The 23,349-nt window shown below is 41.2% G+C and overlaps 1 protein-coding gene across 2 annotated transcripts in view; it reads left to right on the forward strand.

Annotated features, from left to right (window-relative positions):
- The window catches only part of ANKRD50 (ankyrin repeat domain 50), a 39,833-nt gene extending 17,356 nt beyond the window's left edge, over positions 1–22,477 (forward strand). For both annotated transcript variants that reach the window (XM_038135378.1, XM_038135380.1), the window contains exons 3-5: positions 5,087–5,316; positions 13,709–17,256; positions 19,486–22,477. In XM_038135378.1, coding sequence (XP_037991306.1) covers positions 5,087–5,316; positions 13,709–17,253 — 3,775 coding nt within the window. In that variant the 3' untranslated portion in view covers positions 17,254–17,256; positions 19,486–22,477. The remainder of the gene's footprint in view (positions 1–5,086; positions 5,317–13,708; positions 17,257–19,485) is intronic.
- The last annotated feature ends 872 nt before the right edge of the window (positions 22,478–23,349 follow it).

The following is a 23,349-nucleotide window of genomic DNA, read 5'->3' on the forward strand; positions in this document are numbered from 1 at the left end:
CCCTCTGTAGTGTCTGTACAACATAATTCCTTCCCCTTTCCCTGGCATGCAGCTCCTCCAGCTCTTAACTGCCCTACAGAGCCTTCTCCTTGCCTGCGTGTTCCCCAGCAGAGCTTCTGCTGCATCTCATTTAGCAGCAGCAGCATCAGGTTTCCCCTTAGTGGTTAAGGATTTTTGCTATGTCTCAGCGTGTGTTTTTTAGGCAAAAATCCCGCTGCTTCTTATGTTGCTGGCAAAAAATTACTCCAACATTATGTAAATATAGTTGGCTTATTTACAGTCTCACTGTGCACTTTATTTCCAATTTTTGCCAATACAACATAAATGGAAGTAAATTTCTTAAAAATCACATTGTGAAGGGCTGTGATATATCATGTTGTAAACCACTTACAAGAAAGAAGATGCTTGTTAGCTTTTCTAAAGATTGAGATGAGTGCTTGGAGAATTATTTTGTTATACAACAGGCATTGTTAAACTCTTTATATATAAATACATAATCGCAAAGACATCGATCCAATATCTATAGAGGCTTATTCCTGATCAATATGCAGGGTTTAGGAATATGACAAATAGCTGGTGAATTTCCTCAAGGAATCTGGTGTAGAAATGTGGGAAGAAGCAGGAGGACGCTGTGTGTGGACTAATGATGTTGTCTGCTTCTTTATGAATTTTCTTTACAAAGAACAGTTCGTAAATTCCTGATGCAGACCTCTGGGATGGTGCTTCTCCAGAATCCAAGCGGGAAATACTGAGGTATAATCTCTTGGGAGGTGCCTCAAAAAGCAGTTTGTTAAAGCATTGTTACACTGTTTAGAAAAAGAAAGGTAAGGGCTCAGTAGTAGTAGTACAGCAGATTTCCAAGTATGTAATTTCCATCACAAAATTTGAAGCGTGTCATGCTTTGCTAAAAGTAGCAGCACTTGGAGTCTGACAAATCAGGGGTAGTGGTTGTGTTTTTCTTTGGGATGGTTTTTTTTTTTTTTTTTTTGGCCCTGTGGCTTCTGGCCTGCTTAGGAGATGATTTTTATACACTTGTTCTGTGTGTGTGTGTCAGTAGAGAATGCTGGCAGCTGGGCAGAGAAACAAGAGCCCTTCTAGGATGCTACGCTCCCGATTGAAGTGGGACAAGCTGAATTTTTTATACACCAGAGACAGTCAAATATGAGGAACACATCATGATTTCTTTTGCCCCTAGAGCCACTCATTAACTGCTATTTGGCAATGTGTTTGCTTTATTCTTTTTTCCTCTTTTTTTAACTAAGCATGTGCACTCCTCTGTGACTCTTTTCAGCTTTTGTGGACAGCGCTGCTGTCTTTCTGCTCTGTTCAGGTTGTGTCTTTGTGTTTTTGTGGATCCAATCAAAATCTCAAGGCCAGCCATAAGCAGAACTTCAGCATAGCTTGTATATATATTCCTTTCATGTGTGGAAAATCATGTTTGCATGGGTTCAGTCAACTCAGTAGCAATCCTGAAGAGTTTTATGGGATGGCTCATTGTTCTGAGGAATTCTTGTTTGCTGCAGAGCATGTAAAACATCTTTGCTCTGCATAAGTAATTCATTAGATTGCCATTAAAATGTATTTCATCTTTTGAAATACCTAATTGTGCTGTTTTCTCTCTTCAGATTTTGTATTTTTAAAAATATCCAGGTTAACTTGGAGCTTTTTTAATGATCACCACTTTTACATCTACATTAAATATAAAAGTTGTAAAGATAAAGCTGTTTCCCTTTCAGAAGGTAAAGCAAATCAACTTTCAGTCTTTGAGAGGCACTCTGCAATTAAGCAATCTGTTACAACAATCTGTAGATGAATCACCCTTGAGGGAAGTGCTTTAAAGACCTTGTTAATTCCGTGTTGATTTATGTTATTTTCCTGTGTAATCAAGAAATGCTAGGGGAGTGGAATTACTAAGTCATGTTATGGAGGCAAACACACACTCATAGGATGGTGTAGAAAAGACCTTTGAGATCACTGACCCAGTACTGCCCAGTCCACCACTAAACCATGTCTTGGGAGAAGAGACTGACTTAGGGAGGGTCCACACGGTGCCTCTGTCCAGATCAGCGATAAAGACACAAAACAGAACCGTCCCCAAAACTGAGCCCAGGCAATACCACTTGTGACCTGCCCCCAGCTGGGTTTAACTCCCTTCCACACCTCTCTTTGGATTCCACCATCCTGCCAGTTTGTCCAGGAGGGTGATGCTGACCAAGGCTTTGCTGAAGTCTGGGTAAGCAACATCCACAGCCTTGCCCTCATCCCCTAAGCAGGTCACCCTGTCCTAGAAGGGGATCAGGTTGGTCAGGCAGGACCTGCCTTGCCTAACCCCGTGCTGTCTGGGGCTGATCCCTGGCTGTCACATAATGGGACTTCTGGCACATTAGCACAGCACTTCCCGAAAGGTTTCGCTGTTATGTTCCTTGGCATCCGCTCTGAACTCGTGATGTAAAGTGTCTCGCAAGAACAGAATTTTATCAAATGGTTTCAAAGGGCACTTAAAGAGAAAGCCTGATCAATATCTTGTTAATGCCACACTTTTATTAATATTGCTCTAAGCTGGGAGAAGTCATTGTGCCTCATTTCTTATGTGCATATATTTTTCTTAGTGGAATTTAAATTATGTTAAGATTCAGAAGTGCAAGTTTTGTGAAGTGGAAAGAAGCGCAGCACAGGGAGACAAGGGGATGTGGAATAGCATTTTGTGGAGCAGCTTCAATATGCTAAGACTCATCTGCCCGGGAAAAAAATAGCTCAGAGAGGCTGTGGTACAAATGGCATAGATAGTGGGAATATGACGTTACTGCTCACTGTGCCTTCCAGTCAGAAGTTGAAGGATATCAAATCGAACAAGGACATTTTGGTTTTTAAACTACAAAAGGAAGGGTTATTTCATGCAGTGTGCAGCCAAGCTGCAGACAGCCTTGCTGTTGTGAATGCCAGAGCCTTAAACCAGTTCATACAAGACTTGGACAGACCTGTGGAAGTGTGGTCAGTTAAGGGATGTTAAATGCAAAGACTGAATCTCAGAAAGTCCCTGGAAGCAGTGGTGGCTGAGAATAATGGTAAAATTTGGTCTTCTAGTGCTTGCCCAGTGCTTACATTATTCCTTAGACATCTGCTTCCAGCCCTGTTTGGAGGCAGAGTGATTTGGGAATCTTTCCCAGACAAGACTGTGTGCTATTCTTGCTGGTGTTCCAACAGGTAAAAACTGACACAAGAATTTTTCTAGATGCTCCTGAGGTATTTCGTAGGCATTTTGTTAGGGTCACATGTATTTTAAGTGAGATTTTTAATTTAAGATAACCATTACCATTTCTTCATATCTCATAGTAACATTCATTCTCAAAAAGTAATTTCACACAGAGAACTATGTGAGAAGAAAATTAGTTTTGATAGGGAAAGAAATGTTGCAGGAAAAATGCCTTGACACAAATAGCTGAGGGGGCAAGGCAGCATTTTGGTGGGGGAAGGGGTGGAAAATGTGGTCATTTCCAACTGCCTCCTTTCATTGTGGGATTGGCTTGGGAAAGTAATTTTAACCTCATGGCTACTTTAATTTCCTGTTCTGTAAATTGGTAGCTGCTTAACTTCCCAGCCTAGTGGGCAGTGATTTCAGTTGCACATTAGGCATCCTCTGAAGGAGTACCTAGCTGGGGAATTACCAGAGTTCCAGAAGCCTTGTGCTTCTGAAAAAAAGGAGGGAAGGCCATGTTTTAAAATCCATGTAATAATGAGTATTTTTAGATCACAAGTATTCTGTACTTCCTTTTTATACCTCTGAGGAAATTTCCCCCCTAGTCTGTTCTGCTAGATTCTGCTGTTACTGTCAGACGTGAAAAGTGCACCACTGTTTCCATTTTGCTTTTTTTCTCTGTCCGAAAACCAGAATATAGCAAACCTCCCCCTAACAAGGCTCATGAATAATTTCTGAAGTGGGTTAAATTCTTGCATTAACAGGCAGGATTTTCCTGTATTCCCACTTGAATGCTTGGTAGGTGATAATGTGTTGACCAAAGTCTTCTGAAGGTAAATTTGTTCAGTGAAATAAATGAAAAAAGGTTATTATGGTCTTGAGTAAAACAAAAAATACTTATGATGGGCATGCCTTCTGGACATGTGCAAACAGCAAATTTACAAGAGAGTAAACTGTCGGATGTGTATTTTTCTCACCTCGTTTCATTTTCCAAATCCTTGTACTATAAAGTCAAAGTTTACTTGCCAAGTGTATTTAAAGATAATTTAGTCAGTGAAACTTACAGGCCTAAATCACTATGAAGTTTCCCAAAAAAATAGTGGTGTAGTGTGGAAATACTGAATAGATGCATGATGGTTATGTCGTGCTATTTAAAGATACATGTAAATGCAGTTAGGTATATTTTTAAGAACCACCTGCTAAAGAGAGCAGCAGTAGATGCAAATTTGAAATTTTTAGCCACACAATCAGATGTGTTGTTAGAGCTGCATCCCAAGGATGCAGATGATCCTTTCCCAGTAACAGGAGCTTGGCAACTTCAATATAAATAAAAGCTAATACATCAAAGTCACTACCGAATGCCTCAGTCTGCTACTAATTTGCATTTTATTTGTGAAGGTATGGCAGAAATTCTGTTCTTTGTAATAGTGTTATTCATTCTGACTTGAACTCTTTGAGCTTTGATATTTCATGTGTCTTTCAGATTTTTGTTTCATGACCAGCTATTGTTCACAATTAGTTTCTGATAAGCAGTAGCAGCAGCTTTGGCAGAGACAACAGTAGTGAAGTTCTTAAGCTTTAGGCCAAGTAGCTTCTTAGTGAAGCAATGTTTTTCCAAGTCTTCTAATTAGCCTTGAACACTATTATATAATTTTAAAGTATTGTTATAAATTAGAAGTTCATGAAAAAGTAATGGGGCCTAAGCAAGAACTACATCACTACCTGTTTAAAGTATTCTAGTTTAGTCTACCTCAATATTTTCCATGGTAACTATTTTTAAAAAGTAACTTTGCATTTTAAGTTGAGCATAGCTTAGTCCTGGATGCCTGTGGCAGTCAATGTATTGTTAAATGCATTTCAAACACCGATTTTGTGCTGTGTTCCTTCCAGGTGCATTCTGCTGCCTCTCCTGGGAATGAAGCCCCCTCAGCAGAGCCTCTTCATGCTGGTGGACTCGGTGGACGAGGGCTGTAACATTTCTGAGGGTGAACAGACTTCCACCAGTTTGTCTGGGACAATAGCAGAGATTTTAGCCAGCCACTTTGAGTTCTTCCCTCCCTGGCTGCTCCTCCTGTGTTCTGCCCGCAAGCAGAGTAAAGCTGTTACAAAAATGTTTACAGGTGAGCACAGAGCACAGGAATTGTTTGGGACCTGTACCTAGGATGTTGTGTTTACCACGCCCTGGGGGTGGTGGGAATCACTGCTGCATGCTTAGTTCTAAAAAATGACAGTAGCAAAAATAGGAATTCTAAAAAACACACATCCCTGTTTCCCAAGGACTATGGAAAGCTTAAATCAGCCATGCATTTTAGTGTTAAATTTTACGTTTGCAAAGCATCCATGTTCTCTTCAATGTCTTGAATTTTCCTCTTGCTTTGCTCATTTTAGAAAGCTTCAAACAGCATAGGTGATGTTTTAGTGCAGAAGTATTTCAGCTGCATACACCCATTCCTTACAACCTCAGAAGGTTTTCCTTTCATCTGCCATTAAAATCTCTCTCCACGTTTGCAGAGAGTGGGTAATAATCTCTGAAAGTGAAATTGGAGAGAGGAACAATGTAGATGTGGATTCTTGGACTGTGCTTTTGGCAAAGGTTGCACAATAAAAAAAAATTTTTACAGCTTCTTCATCCAGGCTTTACTGTGTCATGAGAACATTTCTTCACTGTAATGACATTGTTACTGGAAGTTCTCTGAAATTTAATAAAAGGCAATATCTGGACTGGATTCCAGGCCTGTGTATAAAGCCTGTGTGTATTAAGGACACAATTAGGACAAAAAATGTGATTATAGAACTTAGACCCATAGGCTTGCTCGTTTCCACAGTGGCAGAAGGTCAGTGGGATAATTGCACTTTGGAATGAAGTACTGTATTAATCAGAGGCAGACATGAAGACTGGCATTTGGGAGTATGTGACAACTAAAAGAAACTTTGGGGTGGCTTCACAGGGCTCCTTCAGGCATTCATATGTGAATAGTTTTGTCAGAGTTTGGCTGATGAGATGTGTTGTTATTGCCAAAAAAACAGACAAGACTTTCTCACAACAGTCCTATTTCCTTTCCACTGAATCTTACAGTGTTTCAGACTGGCCCTAAAAATTGCTGTTGTCTTTTAAATACATTTCCAGATGGAATTCCTGACAGGAAAAATCAGCAGAACTAATGGACATGCCTTTAAAATAAATTTAATTCTAGTGAGTTAATTTTTCATTTCCACAGAGTATGACTTGATGAATAGCATAAAGGAAATTGGTATGTGATACTATAATCCCATCCTCACTGTGGAAAAGGTACAGCAAAGAAAGAATTGAATACAAATTGAGAAGAAATTTTAGGGTCTGTTTGGAGGCAGTTGTGGTTTAGCCACTATGAAAGGAAAATGACCTTACAGCCAATGTGCTGGCTGCCCATTTAATTCACTGTTGGAGGATTTTCCTGTTACCAGCCAATATTCAGGTTTTCAGAAGGTGTAGTGAGGATATGAGAGCATGGCTGAAGCTTCTGTTAACTTCAGAAACTGTGCAACTTGGTGTTGTAAAACTGCAAATAATGTGGATTTCTTTTTGGCTTCTGGCCTGCAAAGGATTGACTGACATTAACTCTTCTACTGAGGCAGGCAAACTCTTCTCCTCCTTTGTGGTATTTGAACATTTACTTGTAGCTGAGCCAATTTTTTAAAGCAATTTATATTTAGTTGGTGGGCAGAAGTGGAGATCAACAGTAAGTATTTGGACCAAATAAAAAATCAGTCGCACTGTAACTTGGTGAGAGAGATTGAGATCCTTTCAGAATTGATTAAGAAAATGTGTCCCATCTGTAGTTTTTTCTGTTAAAAAAGTTTTGGAGTATGGTATGAAATATACATTGACCAGTATTAATTTGTTTGCAGGGAGTTTGTGTCTGTTTTCACTTAAAATTTTCATTCAGTGAAAAATTCTTCTGAATCTGTCTGACAAATAGGTTTAGCTCTCATGTCAGTAAAGTGTTCCCAATGACTGGAAGCAGGCGTGCTGCAGTGGCCTTGTCCTGATGATGCTCTTTTTTGGGTGTGCAGTACAGATGGGAGTTGTGCAAGCAGCTCCTGAGCCAAAAATAGTGGTGACATGGAAGAGAGAATCCAGTCTTTCTCACCCACTGTCATCCTGAGGCTGCCAGTGGTGAATAATCATCCCTAGCACTCCTTAAGAATGAGAAAAGGAGGAGGGGTGTTTGTTCTGGTCCCCTTTGTTCTCTCACTTCTGGTGGCAACTTATTTATGAAAATTGAATAGCTGTGCCTGCATCTGCTGCAGCTTGTGCTCAGGGCCCTTCTGTATTCCCAGATTCTGTAGTAGCACAATGTGCTACGGATTTTTTCCCCTTGTTCAGATTCTCAGCTTTCATAAATTTAAAAAAAAAAAAAAAAAGTTTTGCCTCTTGTGGCTACAGAGACAACCTCAAAAATAGGAAACAAATGTGAGATGATGCCTGGCTGAGTCTGCGGTCACCCTCCACAGTGAGCAAATGCCAAATGAGTTAAAAAAAGGAGAGGGACAGATAACTGCCTTCTCTTCATGTGCTCTGTCACCAACTGCCACATGCTGCCTGCTTGCTTTTCCTAATGGCTTTTCCCCTAAATTTAACAATTCTGTCTTGCACTCATAGTTATCCACATTGTCTCCCACATCATCGTTTATCATTTGGCTCCAAGTGTGGGCACTCAAGCAGCTACATCAACACAGCCTTTCTAACATGAGAGTGGCGTAGAGCATAAAATGATTTTTTACATTTTTAGCTAATGAGCTAATTCTAATGCTTCTTCTAAAATGAGACTAAATCTGGAAAGCATAGGAGTCGTGCTTACAAAACTAATTTCCTGTTTTGAAAATCCCTCATATTAGTTGGAAAACTTGAGGCATTTTAAAATCAGGCAATTTTACATAGATAAGTTGGAGCAAATAACTTCTCATTAACAGCATAAAGGTAAATAGGAAAAAATGCATATGTACAAATGGTTTTAAAAGGCTTCTTTTTAATAGGCATTTACCTGATTTCTTCTTTTTTTGCTAGACACATAAATCAAGTATCTGTGGCATGTGGCTTGATTATACCCCTCAGTTCAACACTGACATTCTTCTGAAGAATTCCTTCTCATGCATGAGGCATGAGTGCACCAGAGCAGCACAACCTGTGCAGGGTCACATCTCAGGGAGCCATAGTTCTCATTAAGTTAATGGCAAATACCAGAAAGATACTGGAAAATTCAATTAAAAAAAAACCCAAAAGTGGAGATGAAAGGGTTCAGTTTAGCCTCAGAGGCAGCTTTTAAGTTCCATTCACCCACTTGTCTGTAGGCAGGATCTGACAATGTCATCCATTTTTCACTCATCCTTTTATTTGTCATTCAGTTCCAGACAGACGGGAACTTTTAGGAGTTGTTATTTATCTGAATTTGTTCTTGATTGGAAATCTCAGGAACATGTCTTTCTCATGTTTCTACTGTTTACTGGTCTGAAGAGATGTGGAGGGTTGTTTTCCTTATAGCCTTTCCAAAAAAAAACCTTAAAAATTAGCAAAATTGTGAAAATTTTAGAGAAATATAGTAAAAAAATCCCAATGCAGCTTCTCTCAGAAGCCTCACTGTCTGGTGATTAGAGCTACTAAGGTCGTTCTATTGCTAAATCCCCAAACCAAATCAGTTGCCAGATTTGGAGCTGAACCTTTCTGCCTGCCATTCCAGAAAATAAATTGCATGAGACTACTTTAGGAGAGATTGCTTCCAAAATTAAAAAAATCTAACTTGTCCTCTAATTTTTCATTGTAGGTTGGGATTTATTTGGGTGATTTCATGTTTCTTTGAAGTCTTTATGGGAGTTGGATTCTTACTGTAAAAGATGAACTGTATACTTATGTGGTTGTAAAATTTGCTTTTATAATATTGAATTTGAAAAGGCTTATTTCTTGTTAAGGTTTGGGGTTTGGAAAGAAAAATTCCTTAGGATGCTTGGGAAAATATAGTGAGCTTTTAATTATTGTGTCCTTTCTTTTCATTACCTCTTTGAAAGCATTGTACTAGGGAATTTCATATTTCCTTGTAAAAAGTTGTGTGTGAACTTGGAGTTTAATTGCCTTGTAATTAAAGAGGGAAGACTAAATTGTTTTAAATGGACTATTACCTGTAGATCTAATTAAATAAACTTCTGTGCAGTGACACGGACCAGTGAGAGCAGCAGATTTCAGCCTCAGCGTCTCGTAGCACCTGCACAAGAGGCAGAGAATTTGTAATGCACAATATACTGCAAATGCACTAAAAGCTAAGTGTGCTGCCTGTGTCTCCAGGTGCCCTTTACTCTGCTGGATAAGTTATTCTTTTTGAGCAGGTGTGCATAAATGGCCCCAGAAGTACCTAATTCAATATGTGTTTAGATCAGCAGCATAAATTATTAATGCCAAATTACTGTCATGTTTGTAATAATTTGGATTTCTCTAAAGCTTACAATTGAGTTAAATACATTAAAATACATTTTAAACTTCTGTTATGTGCTTATGTAAATCCATTTAAAGATATGAAAGTGGAAGGATATTTTTAAGTATTGAAACTTGCTAGTTAATAGCTTTTTTACTATTAAAATATGAAAAGGTTGACATGCTATAAAAGTATTTATAACCAAGATACTTTTTTTCCTCTTTTGAATGGCCCTGGGTCTTGCCAAGGAATACATTTGGAACAGATTTGTTTACAGAACTGCCAGAAATGTAATAAATTAGAACAATCCATATTGGAGCTCCCATTGGGTTGAAAGTGATGTGTTGTAAGAAAAATTTTAACAATGCAAGAAGCAGGGTCGTGGGACTGCAAGTTCTGTCTACTGTAACTTCTGTTTTGCTGAGCTTAAGTAGTTCATGAGAATGCATCTGAAACAAAATGAGCTTTCTTTTTATATTTTGGTACTTCTTGTCCATGAAAGTGACTTATTGTATGGGGCAGGGCTGAAAAGCAAGTTTGCAGGAGCTTTGTTTGGAAATGCAAAATGACTTCATTTAGGCAGATATTTGGGGGAAAAAAACATAGCTTTGTTTTCTGTGTTCAAGCTAGCAGCAAAAAACTCAGGCTTAAAAAAATTCAGTTCTATCTATAACGCTTCTTTTGAATTGTTTGCTTATTATAATATGGCCTGATGCAGTGGTTAAAATTAACATCCTGTTTTATGTCCAAAACTCTGTTACAATGGCAGTTTGTTAATCCCAGCCCTTAAAGGGTGTTTCATTCCTGGGATGTGTGAAGGTCTGTATGAGTGTAGTGTGCTTCTTGCTATCCAAGCTTACTTTCAGATACAATATATAGGATCTCATTAACAAAGAACGTATGGAAATACTGCAAAAAAAGGGGCAAAAAAAGCAATTTTTGGCTTCCATAAACATGTAGCCAATCAAATAGTTTAAAACTGCTCTGAAGCCCAATGAAATTTATTTACTTGTCTGAAGGGCTTAGATATTTGGTGTATCTCAGGTAAGAATAGATCATTTTTAGCTCTAGTATGGAACAGAGTAATCGGAGCATCTTAGAATGTTTTGTCTTGGAAGAGACTTTAAGACCATCTCATTGCAACCCCCTGGTGGGCAGGGACACCTTCCACTGTCCAGGTTATTCAAACCCCCATCCAGCCTGGCCTTGAACACTTCCAGAAGTGGAGCATCCACAGCTTCTTTGGGCATTGATACATCATTTAAAGGGGAAAAACAAATGCCAAACACACAAACCCTTCCTTTTTTTCCCCTTTTTTATTTGGAGGGCTTAGGGGTTTTTTTGTTCACTTTCCCACCCATTTTGGGAAGCAAAATGAAAATTGTTTTTCAAAGAATGCTTGCAAGATAGGGAAGAGTCTTGTTTTTGAAGCACGGATACGGAGACTGAGAGAGGTGCTAAAACAGTTACCGCTGCAAGTTTTCCTGGGAAGGCTGGGAGTCAGGGGAGGTGAAGTGTAATCATTAGTCAGGCAACACTGAACATCAGCTAAAATCTCAGGATTGCTGTTGTGCCAGTCCATCGGGGTTTTCTCATCACAGGGAAATGAAATCCGCTACTGAAAAAACATTTAAACAGTGTAAAAATAAAAATAGCTTACGTTTGCAGGTATATATTGGAAGGCAGGATGTGGGCGTGGGATTAATGTGAGAGGTTGGGGATTTTGTGAGTAGGGTCATTTAGGTCTAAAGACATTGACAATGACTTTGCAGGGCTCCCTGCCCGTTCTTGTTCAGCCAAGAGACGGGGACAGATCTGTGTGAGGCGAAGCAGGGCAGTTCAAGGAAGGTGAGTGAGTGGGGTGGTTGCGTTTGCTCCAGATTGAGCAAACAAGAGCTGTTCCCTCTGCACACATGAGCCAGGCAAAGGGACATTTGCCCCTAATTACAGCTCCTGCTATGCATGTGACTGTAGGTCCATGCACCAAGCAATGCCCTGGCTTTGGTGTTATTTTTTCACTTCTGTGTCATCTGAAGGATCCTGACCTAGAAACAGCCTTTCACTGCAAGTGGGAGCTTGGGATCTGCAGAATCACAGGACACTGTCTGCTCTTACTCAGCAAAGTTTTTTATTTTGGTTATGTGCAAGAATTATGGACTTCACAAAGTTTCATACAGAATATTTTAATAAAAAGAAAAAAAAAAGCAATTAATTATGCCATCCTATGGGTCAGGTTAGGACATTACTTGAATTTTGTGGCACGTTATGGTGGATAAAGCTGTTTCTGTGTTTCCTTTTAGAGCAAAAAAAAAAAGAAGCCTCTGGAATGGAAAAAGATTCTTTCCTTGCTCCTGGCCCTCTCATTCGAAAATCTTCAAGTAGTCAATCTTGCTTGTGTAGTCTTATCCTCTGAACTGACCATGCAAAAGTGTCCTCTCCGATGATTTCATTTCATGGAGAAGCATGATTTTGTTTTAGGTATTCAATTGGTTCAGTCCTGTTTGTAGTGCTTCCATAATTACTAAGGGAAGCAGAAATATTTTAGTAACACTTCCATAGTTGGCCTCTCTGTTCTATTCTGTGGTGTTTGTACAGTGCTGATGTAGACTAAACAATTAACAGAGTGACCTTAACGGACATTCAGGACCTCTGCTGAAGCCACTAGGGAGCAAAAACCACAGCTCTGTTACCAGCCTGAATTTGCTCACAACCTCACAGAATGAGCAGTTTGATCCACAGTGTCTTTAAATACAGTAAAAACATAGATCTAGAAGCAGTATCCTTCAGAGGCTCACTTAAAATTATTTTTTCTGTGGGGATGGTGCTAGAATTGAATGGAACACATTGATCTATGGTTGCTTTTCCTTCAGTATAACTTAGAGATTAGTAACTTAGCTTTGGTTTGAAGAGCAGAGTTGGTTTTGTGTCTGACTAGCTGAGCTGGCTGTAAGGAAGGAATCACAAGCTGTCCCTGGAGAAGTGAGGTGCATTTCTGGCCTGAAACGCAGTCACTGAAGCTGCTGCCGCCGTGACCTCTGTGGTTTTCCCATAACTTCCGCAAGAGCAGCGTTCAAACAACGCGGTGTGTCATTAATCAGGGAGGGCAGGTCCTCATCAAGTGCTTACCTTGGCCATACCAGAAAAAAATGTTTGAAATGGCAGAGGCGGCCAGCCGTGTATCCACACGGCTCTGCCCTGGTTCAGCCCCATTCCTGAGAGTCTTACGGCCGCTAAGGCGGCACAGGGAACTTCCCTGCGCGTGCTGCTGGGAACGGCGTCCCTTTCCTTGGGTGGGGAGGGGACAGACACAGTCTGTGTAAATGAAATAATGTCCCTTTTTCCTCTAAAAAGTAAACAGGCTGGAAAAACAAAGAGATATGACTACGAGAGAACCTGTGTCTTTATACAATGAGTCACCTACCTGAGAACCAGGGTATTTATCTAGAACTCAGTCCTCACTTGCAAAAAGTAGGTCATTTTGGTGTGCAGGGGTCTGAAGATGTTTAAAACTATTTTTGAGTGTCTCTCCTGTGTCATAAAAGCTTTTAAAAGAAGCTGTGGTGGTGAAGTTAGTGATTTATATACATTTATACTGCATATGCAGCAGCTGTGAATGCCTTTTTCTGTAATTAAATAAACATAATAACTGTCTTAAGCTAAATAGCTGAAAATTACTTAGAATTCCATTGTTAACCGCAGTGGAGAAGGGATTCTTCCTTTAATAATATAATAGCACTTAATAATCTTATTTCAGTTGCAGTTCTGATGCTTTTGCTTAGGTGTTTAGTGATGTCCAAGGCAGATACACAATGTCTAATTCAGAGTGATTTTCAATATTATTTTTCTTAATAGCACCTATTTTTCTTATAGTAGATGATGATAACAGTGCATCTAATTACCAAAGTTTTTTGCTATTATAATTAATTTTTATTCACTGTTTAGAGGGCAAAATACTTTATTGTGGGTGTTCCCCGCCCAAAAATGTCTTGGCTTTTATTTACTCTTCTTTCAACATTGAGTTAAGCAGAGCTGGATCAGAAATAATTACAACTTTCTCTCCTCTCAACAGGTTTTCGAAAAATAAGTCTGGATGACCTCCGAAAGGCTTACATTGTGAAAGATGTGCAGCAATATATTCTGCATCGTTTGGACCAGGAAGAAGCCCTGAGACAACACCTCACAAAAGAAACGGCAGAAATGCTGAATCAGCTTCACATCAAAAGCAGCGGTTGCTTTTTGTATCTGGAACGTGTTCTAGATGGAGTTGTGGAGAATTTTATCATGTTGCGGGAGATCCGTGATATTCCAGGAACATTAAATGGCCTCTACCTTTGGCTCTGTCAGAGACTTTTTGTGAGAAAACAGTTTGCAAAGGTCCAGCCCATCCTTAATGTAATTCTTGCAGCCTGCAGGCCCTTGACCACCATGGAATTGTATCACGCGGTGTGGACCAAAAACATGACACTGACGATGGAAGACTTTCAACGCAAATTGGATGTCCTGTCCAAAGTCCTTATCGATGGCCTTGGAAATACAAAAATCTTGTTTCATTACAGTTTTGCAGAGTGGTTGCTGGATGTAAAGCACTGTACACAGAAATACTTGTGTAACGCCGCAGAGGGACACAGAATGCTGGCGATGAGTTACACCTGCCGGGCAAAGGATCTAAAGCCGTTAGAAGCTCAAGAGTTTGCGTTGCATCTCATTAATTCTAATTTACAGTTGGAGACTTCAGAGCTGGCGTTGTGGATGATCTGGAATGGCACACCTGTCAAAGACTCCCTGTCAACCTTAATTCCTAAAGAGCAAGAGGTGTTACAGCTGCTGGTAAAGGCTGGTGCTCACGTCAACAGCGAAGACGACCGCACGTCTTGCATCGTCCGGCAGGCGCTGGAGAGGGAGGACTCCATCCGCACCTTGTTGGACAACGGGGCATCCGTAAACCAGTGCGATTCCAACGGGAGAACGCTGCTGGCCAACGCGGCCTACAGCGGCAACCTCGACGTGGTCAACCTGCTGGTGTCGAGAGGAGCGGATCTGGAGATCGAAGACACCCACGGGCAAACGGCGCTGACCTTGGCTTCTCGGCAGGGGCACACCAAGGTGGTCAACTGCCTCATCGGCTGCGGGGCCAACGTCAACCATACGGACCACGACGGCTGGACGGCGCTGCGCTCGGCGGCGTGGGGAGGGCACACGGAGGTGGTGTCCGCGCTCCTGTACGCCGGGGTCAAAGTGGACTGCGCCGATGCGGACAGCCGGACGGCGCTGAGAGCGGCGGCGTGGGGAGGGCACGAAGACATCGTGCTGAATCTGCTCCAGCACGGGGCTGAAGTTAATAAAGCTGACAACGAGGGCAGGACGGCTCTGATCGCGGCTGCGTACATGGGGCACAAAGAGATCGTGGAGCACCTGCTGGACCACGGTGCAGAGGTGAACCACGAGGACGTGGACGGGAGGACGGCGCTGTCTGTGGCTGCGCTCTGCGTGCCGGCCAGTAAGGGACACGCTTCGGTGGTCAGCCTCCTCATCGACCGCGGGGCTGAAGTCGACCACTGTGACAAGGATGGCATGACTCCTCTGCTGGTGGCCGCCTATGAAGGACATGTGGATGTGGTTGATCTGCTCCTGGAAGGAGGAGCTGATGTTGATCACACGGACAACAATGGCCGGACGCCGCTTCTGGCAGCAGCCTCCATGGGCCATGCCTCAGTGGTGAATACTCTCTTGTTTTGGGGTGCAGCTGTTGACAGCATCGACAGTGAAGGTAGAACAGTCCTGAGCATAGCATCTGCGCAGGGCAACGTTGAAGTAGTACGAACTCTGCTGGACAGGGGACTAGATGAAAATCACAGAGACGATGCAGGCTGGACCCCTTTGCACATGGCAGCTTTTGAAGGTCACAGGTTGATCTGTGAAGCTCTTATAGAACAAGGTGCTAGAACAAATGAAATTGATAATGATGGACGGATACCTTTCATATTAGCTGCCCAGGAAGGTCACTATGATTGTGTGCAGATGTTACTGGAAAATAAATCCAACATTGATCATAGAGGCTACGATGGGAGAAATGCTCTCCGGGTTGCTGCCTTAGAAGGTCACAGAGATATAGTTGAGCTACTGCTCAGCCATGGAGCAGATGTGAACTACAAAGATGCTGATGGCCGGCCAACACTTTATATCCTAGCATTAGAAAACCAGCTTACAATGGCTGAGTATTTTTTAGAAAATGGTGCAAACGTCGAAGCAAGCGATGCTGAAGGAAGAACAGCACTCCATGTTTCCTGCTGGCAGGGCCATTTGGAGATGGTGCAGGTGCTGATAACGTACCACGCCGACGTGAACGCTGCAGACAACGAGAAGAGATCCGCCTTGCAGTCTGCTGCATGGCAGGGCCACGTGAAGGTCGTGCAGCTTCTCATCGAGCATGGTGCTCTGGTTGACCACACTTGTAATCAAGGTGCTACTGGACTCTGCATTGCGGCCCAAGAGGGGCACATTGACGTTGTCCAGATATTACTGGAGCATGGTGCTGATCCCAATCACGCTGACCAATTTGGGCGCACTGCTATGCGGGTTGCAGCCAAAAACGGACACTCCCAGATTATCAAATTACTGGAAAAATATGGTGCATCGACTCTGAATGGTTGTACTCCTTCTCCAGTCCACACAATGGAGCAGAAGCCCTTACAATCAGTCTCCTCTAAAATGCAGTCCTTAACCATGAAGTCCAATAGTTCAGGGAGTACTGGAGGAGACATGCAGCCTGGAATGCGGGGATTATCCAACGGGCCTGCACACGCCTTCAGTTCTCCTTCGGAGTCTCCCGATTCTACGGTTGACCGTCAAAAGTCATCTTTATCAAATAATTCCCTGAAAAGCTCCAAAAATTCTTCTCTCCGCACCACGTCCTCGACGGCCACCGCTCAGACGGTGCCCATCGATAGTTTCCACAGCCTGTCGTTCACGGAGCAAATCCAGCAGCACTCGCTGCCACGCAGCAGAAGCAGGCAGTCCATTGTCTCCCCTTCTTCCACAACTCATTCCCTGAGTCAAAATCATAATTCACCCAGTAGCGAGTTTGAATGGAGCCAAGTAAAACCTAGCTTGAAATCAACTAAAGCGAACAAAGGGGGCAAAACAGACAACTCCAGCAAGTCTGGGTCAGCTGGAAAAAAAATAAAGCAGAGTAGTTCCTCCCAACCCAAAGTGCTAGAGTATGAAATGACTCAGTTTGATAAACGAGTACCTATTGCCAAATCTGGCACAAGCATGCCACTGAAATCAATGCCTCCAGAGCCACAGTGCAAGATTTTGGTCCCTCCAGCTCAGCAAGAAGTTGGTCGATCTCAGCAGCAGTTCCTGATTCACCAACAGAGTGGGGAGCAGAAGAAGAGAAATGGCATTATGACAAATCCCAATTACCATCTTCAGAGCAATCAGGTTTTTCTGGGCAGGGTTTCTGTCCCACGAACAGTGCAGGACAGAGGGCATCAGGATGTGTTGGAAGGCTATCCCCCCGCAGAGACAGAACTCAGCCTTAAGCAAGCCTTAAAACTTCAGATTGAAGGTAGCGACCCAAGCTTCAACTACAAGAAGGAAACACCATTGTAAAAGGTAACTTGCCCAGTCGCAAAGGAACCACATGTCTGCATTTCATTTAAAATGTGCTAAAATTACATTTTATTATCATTTACCATCATAATTGCTTACATGATGGATGTTAAAATCTTAACCTGTCAAGTATTTCCTTCTCTGTCATTTAAAAGCACCAACCATAGAGGAATTGGATCACTGTCGTGCTGTCTGTTGAATTCAGTTGCTCAAATTGTGCCCCACTGTCTTTGATAAGTGAGTTTCAGGTGGCACTGATTTGGAATTTGATTTTCATATGTAAGGACAGATGAGAATTTCAGTTTGTTATATTTTCAGATACAGTCTTAATTTCATTATTTACGAAAATGCTCCTCAGAAAGTTTCTGAAGGTTCCTATAAGTTATAGGCAACCACTTTTCTGAATGTGGATTTCAAGGATGAAGCATAAGTATAAAATACTATTCTAAAGCTTTGATTTTATATTTATGTTACTGTAAAGGTAATCCTCCTATAAAAGAGGGTGGCTTTTCTTAATGCAAGATTATAATCTATGTTATGGTACCAATTTTCTGACCATTCTGTTGTTCTTAATCAGTGGAGGTCATTTAGATATCTCACCTCCTCTCCAGTACTGAATTTTAAGCTGAAAAAGTAATTATAAGTCTCTTTTTCAGGCATAAATTGTCAGTGAGTCAGCTAAAATAGTTCTGGTTTTGTCCCTCTTCCTGTTGAGGTGTATGCTTTTTAGGGTATTTGGAATGTGTTAATGTTTTCTATTGGAATTTCAGAGAAGCAGAATAAGAGGTGTGCCCACCTCTTACCGCTCGCTCGCTTACTTTTGAAAACATTTTTTTGTGCATGAATGCGGCATTTTGGACAGCTCAGGCTGCTGCTCCTTAGAACAAGAATGTTCTTGCCAGTTCTGACTCAGTTCTGCTGCAGGTCATCAGAGACAGCGTGTTTCTAGGACAGCTGCAGGTGGTGCAGAATCCATACATGGAGGGTTTTCAGCTGTCAAAAACACATAAATAGGCATTTTCCCAAAATGTGCTGGAAATTGATTTTAATGGAATATATCTGTAGGCGTAGCTGAGGTCCCTGGAGAATTGCAGAGCTATAGAATATTGTGCAAGGCCCTGTTGGGCTGGCATTTTGGTTCAATTAAAACATTTGAAACAATACAGTGTTTCAAAAACATCTGCACTAGAGCCTGCACATTTGTAAAATGCAAATTTTACCAAAGGGTCAGATGAGCTGTGGGGCAAGACAGCGGGAACAGGCATGGAGAGGAATCATCAGGTGGGAGAAAAAAGTCCTTAAACCTTCATAAAAGTTACAAGGACTTCAGATTCCCACAGTAGTACATCATGCCCAAACAGGGTTAGAATTTATTTGTAATTTTTTCCTGCTTCTGTAAAACTTTGAAACTGTAATTAAGGATTGTATTTCCTAACTCTTACGTGCCTGCACCTGATGTTCATTGCTTGCTTTCATGTTATACTTTATTGTAAATCCATTGCATGGTTCTGATGTAGAATGTGTTCATCTGACCTGACCTGCCATCAAAAGACTGGTTTGGGTGAATTTTTCCATCTTCCTTGATTTTAAAATGTAGACAGCATATAAACAAATCTGAACATTCTACATATAATACTAAAATTTGGCTTTGCTTTGTCTGGAACAAATGGTGTGTTACTGAAAATTCAGGGTTTCTCTCAGTGAAGTTCTTGGTTTTGCAAATGACTAAAAAATGAGGTGTGGATAACCAAATGGTTCCTTTTGCTTTTCTCTTAACACTTCCCAGAGCGTCACTTTAAAGATGGGAGTTTAGAACAATTCTGTGTGGATTATTAATTGCTTGGCCACAGGCTGTAATTTGCCTCCTCTTTTGCCAAATCTCAAGCAGAAAAAAGGGTAATTTCCCTGACTGGTGGATAAATGAGTCACCTGTGGGGAATCACATCAGAAATACCCCATGGGAGCACCACAGGAATGGCTTTACTTTCCTGGCTGCTGCTTCACAGCCTTTCCAGGAAGCTCTCCTGTTGTGGAGACATTGTAGGTACTTGGGTTGGCAGAGGGCACAGGGAATCAATCACAGTACTGGCGTTAAGCAGGAAGCACTTTTCCTCATCAGGTTGCTGCTGTGTGCTTTTGACTTTAATTAGGGACGATACAGCTCCATTTCTGACAATGCTGTTTGTGTTACAGACCGTTTCAAAGCTCAGTGTTTTTATTTTGTACTTCCAGGCCAATTCCATGATGCTGTGAACAGAAGCGCTTCTGCTCCCGATGATTTATCAGCTGGCTGGGGTGAAAGCAAACAGTGCTTGTGTAGTCCACCTAGAAATTCAAGAATGTGATTCCTACAGTTCAGTTACCTTAATTACTGTAACGTGCCTACATTTTCAGGCTGCCTTCTCAGTATAACCCTCTGTGCTTCGAAATTTTATTTTGTGTACTTTGTATTTAATACACAGAATGAGCACTTTTTTTAATTGCAGAAAGATATATGCTGTATTTCCCTGACCACAGCTGAAAATGGTAAGAACCAGGAATTCTGATTTCCTATTCCAGATCGCTTGGTAGAGGTGCATGTGCCACAGTGAACTGTGCTATGGAAAAGGCAGTGCTTTTTTGTATTTATTTTTCTGTGGCTAAAGAAAATAAGCAACGACTTTGTCACATTTGCATTGTTGTCATGTATTGTCAGTTCCCCGTGTACTTCAAAAGGTTCCCTCCAGAATTCCAAGTCTTGTAACAGTATTTTATAAATACTGTACTTGTGTGTTCTGTCTGTGTAATTGCTGTTCAGTGGTGGCAAAGAAGTCGGACTGCAACCACCTGCAGTGTCTTTGGGATTTTTAAGAGGCAAAAATCTACTCTCTGGTACTACAGCACCAAATCTGGATGGCAGACTGGGACCACTGAAAGCAATAGGCAGATTTTGGACACTTGGTCTTCAATAGGCTCTGTTATTGCTACGGTGAGGAGGTAACTAATATGGGTATGTCTGAGGTGCTAAAAGGTCTGATCCTGCTTTCTTGTATATCTCTATACATTAGAAACAGCTCTTTCTCTTTTCCAAGGTAAAGGACTATTTTTGGGAATGTCAGTAAAGCAAACCATGGAAAATACAGACCCTTTGTGAGCGAGGCTGAGAGAATACCCAGCGAGAGTGCAGTGGAAAAGCACAGCGACAGCATTGCCTGGGGAGTACAGAGATGACTGAGTTAGCCCTGTCCTGAGACAATAACTCCTTAAAGCACAAACTTGTATGAATGTGGTTACTGCTTCATGGGGATTAGGTAGAGCCAGCGTGTCTCTGTACCTGGAGCACGGTGAATCAGCAGTCGGGAGAGCCCATCCGTGGATAGTGGAATGCTGGTTTCCCGCCCTTACAGCAGAAGCATTTTACTTGTGTGAAAGAGAGCAAAGTCAAGGTCATTGTTGTGAAAGTGAGCAGTGTGAGTTTTCCCTTTGAATGTGCACATCTTACTTGCACAGTTCTGCAAGTGATAAAATGAAACAAGTGGATTCTTTTCTCCTACAAATGCAAGCTATATTCTACTATATTCACCATTACACAGCCTTGCTCTTTAGAAAATAAGCCTATTTTTGTATGCAAGTGTTTCTTCTAAAGGCTTGGGTTTCATCTTTTTCATACTCTAATTCTGGTCATTCCAGAAATAAGATGATGGAGAGCTGAGGTTATTTTTCATAGATGAATAATTAGATCCTTAAACCTTGATGAATGGCCCCTGGATGTAGATGTAGTGCGTATTCTGAGGCACTGAAGGGCTCCATGTCTGGTTATTATCAACTGTCATCAGAATGCTTTTTTGCTTTTAAATCTTGCACCTCCATTCTTATTTGCTTTTTCCTAAATGTCAGAAAAGAATCTTCTATAGTCAGGCATTCAGCATATAGTAAAATTAGATGTTAGAAGCTGACACACAGCAAAATGGTTTATTCTGAATGTTTCATATATTGAATTTCTTGTCCCTGTGGGACAATTATAAAATAAACATAGCAGGAGTCTGGCAGAATGGCCTTAAGAGGGTTAGTGGTTTAGGAAAGAGAAAGCACCAAAATGTTCTCAGCAAACTTGTTCCAAACCTCAAGTGTAGTACATTTGCAATACTGTGCAAGAATACGACTTTCCTTAGTGATTAGATGTATGTTTTGTTCTGTGGAAAGGGACCCCTGAATGCCAACATTTTTTCTACTGACCTTGACTGTCATTGGGATTATATTTATTTAATTTTATTGTGTTGTTATTAGTTGCACCTTGTGGACAGAGGACGTAAAAATGTAGCCAATTTCACAAGGGGCCACAACTTACAGATAGTCTGGTGGGTTTTGTGTGAATAGTATTTACATTTGAAACAGTCACTGGGGAGACCCTCTCTCCAAATCAGCAGAAAGTAGACCTGTCAAAAATGTTTTCAGAATGACAATTCTGCCACATTTGAATATCCCTTTGGAGCAGGGCATGAATTGCTTTAAATCATCTATTTTCTCAGATGGTCTGTGTAATTCCACATTGCTGTTGCGTGTGATTTTTAGCATCACCATTTGTGAGGGGTTTGTGTGCCAAGCAAAGTTGCTGTTCCCCCATTGTTCCCTCTGCCCTGCCCTTTCCCATCTGTAAATGGAGTGGAGGTGAGCAGAGAGGTGCAGCTGTGACTCAGCACAGCTCCTTCTGCCAGGGCAGCACTTCTCACCACCCAAAAAACCTGAATAAAACAGGAATCCTATTTCTCTTCATCCCATTTCGCTGGTCCTTCCAAGGTCATCTCCACAAGACATCCAAAATTCTTCATGGGAGAGCTGGGGAAAAAGACTGTTTTGTGGACATGGATATCAATACTGTGTGCATGTGGAAAAACTCATCTGGAGAGAAATGCATTAAGAGATACCGAGGCACAATTGACGCATTTTTGTCTTCTCTGTGATCAGTACTGAAAACATTACCACTTCTTTAAAATTAAAAAGGTGTTTTCCCTCCTCAGTTACTCTGCTATGCAAATGTCTGTTATGCTTAATATTCCCCATCTGAACTCCTCAGTTAACTTGGTTTGCAGATAGACTGTTTTTTCCTGGAGTGGGTTGTAAATAGCCTTTAATGTACATTGAATGAATTTCACATTGTAAAATTTTTATTTTATTCCTTGTATTATATTAAGCGAAAATCCCTGTGTATATTAAAGTGCATAATAAATATATTTGCTTTTCAGCAGACATCTAACTGTTTTAATTTTTCTACCTCATTTCCTGGGACATTTCAGGAAAAGGTTATTAAACTTGATTAACTTTCATGTAGTACTAAATGAAGCGTGATGTGTGTTTCCAGTAAGCAGCCCAGGCTAGCCAACCTCAGACCTGGCATTAATTCCTGTGACTCTGAGCATATGCAGAAGATTTGCTGCATGTCCTTCTGTTTAAAGTGACCATTATATACTATAAATACCACAAGGGCAAATAAATTAACTATTTCAATTGCTGTAAGTTCTTAACAAGTTCAAATGGGTTTTGTTAATTATTGCCTTGGTGAGTGTTTCTCTATACTATTTTCAGCTTAAGGAAAAGCTCTCTTACTTTGAGTGGCTACTCATTTTTCTTGAATGTGTTACTAGAAAAGGTAGGGGAGAGAAGTTTTCTGGTCCTTGCAATAATACCCTTTGGCCCTGTGATCTTGTCTCACTTCTTCAGATGGAAGAGCCACCATGATTTCTCTGCAGAGGGTTTTTGAGTGTGCAGGAGGAGTTGGCTGTGCCTTCTGCAAATGATGCTTCAGGTTCCCCCCCCCCCAGGTAGTCTGGTTCACACAGACCCCAGCAGCACACACAGCTCGACTGATTCCTAAGATTAGGTGAATGGCAAAATTGTCATTATCTGCTGACTTGTTTTCTGTGGATTTCTCTTGTCTCTCACAGCAATTATTGACCCTCTTTTGTTAAGTTCTCAGTCTAAAATACCACAGTATGAGATGTGTTAATTCAGTGGCTATTTTTAATTGAAGCAAAAGTATTTTCACTGAATTAATCTTTGAATAAGTTCTATTATGTTCCAGAGACAGACATTTTCTTCAGATAAGCACTGTTATAATAT

Source organism: Motacilla alba, chromosome 4, assembly GCF_015832195.1.
Source record: "Motacilla alba alba isolate MOTALB_02 chromosome 4, Motacilla_alba_V1.0_pri, whole genome shotgun sequence".
Taxonomy (NCBI): domain Eukaryota; kingdom Metazoa; phylum Chordata; class Aves; order Passeriformes; family Motacillidae; genus Motacilla; species Motacilla alba.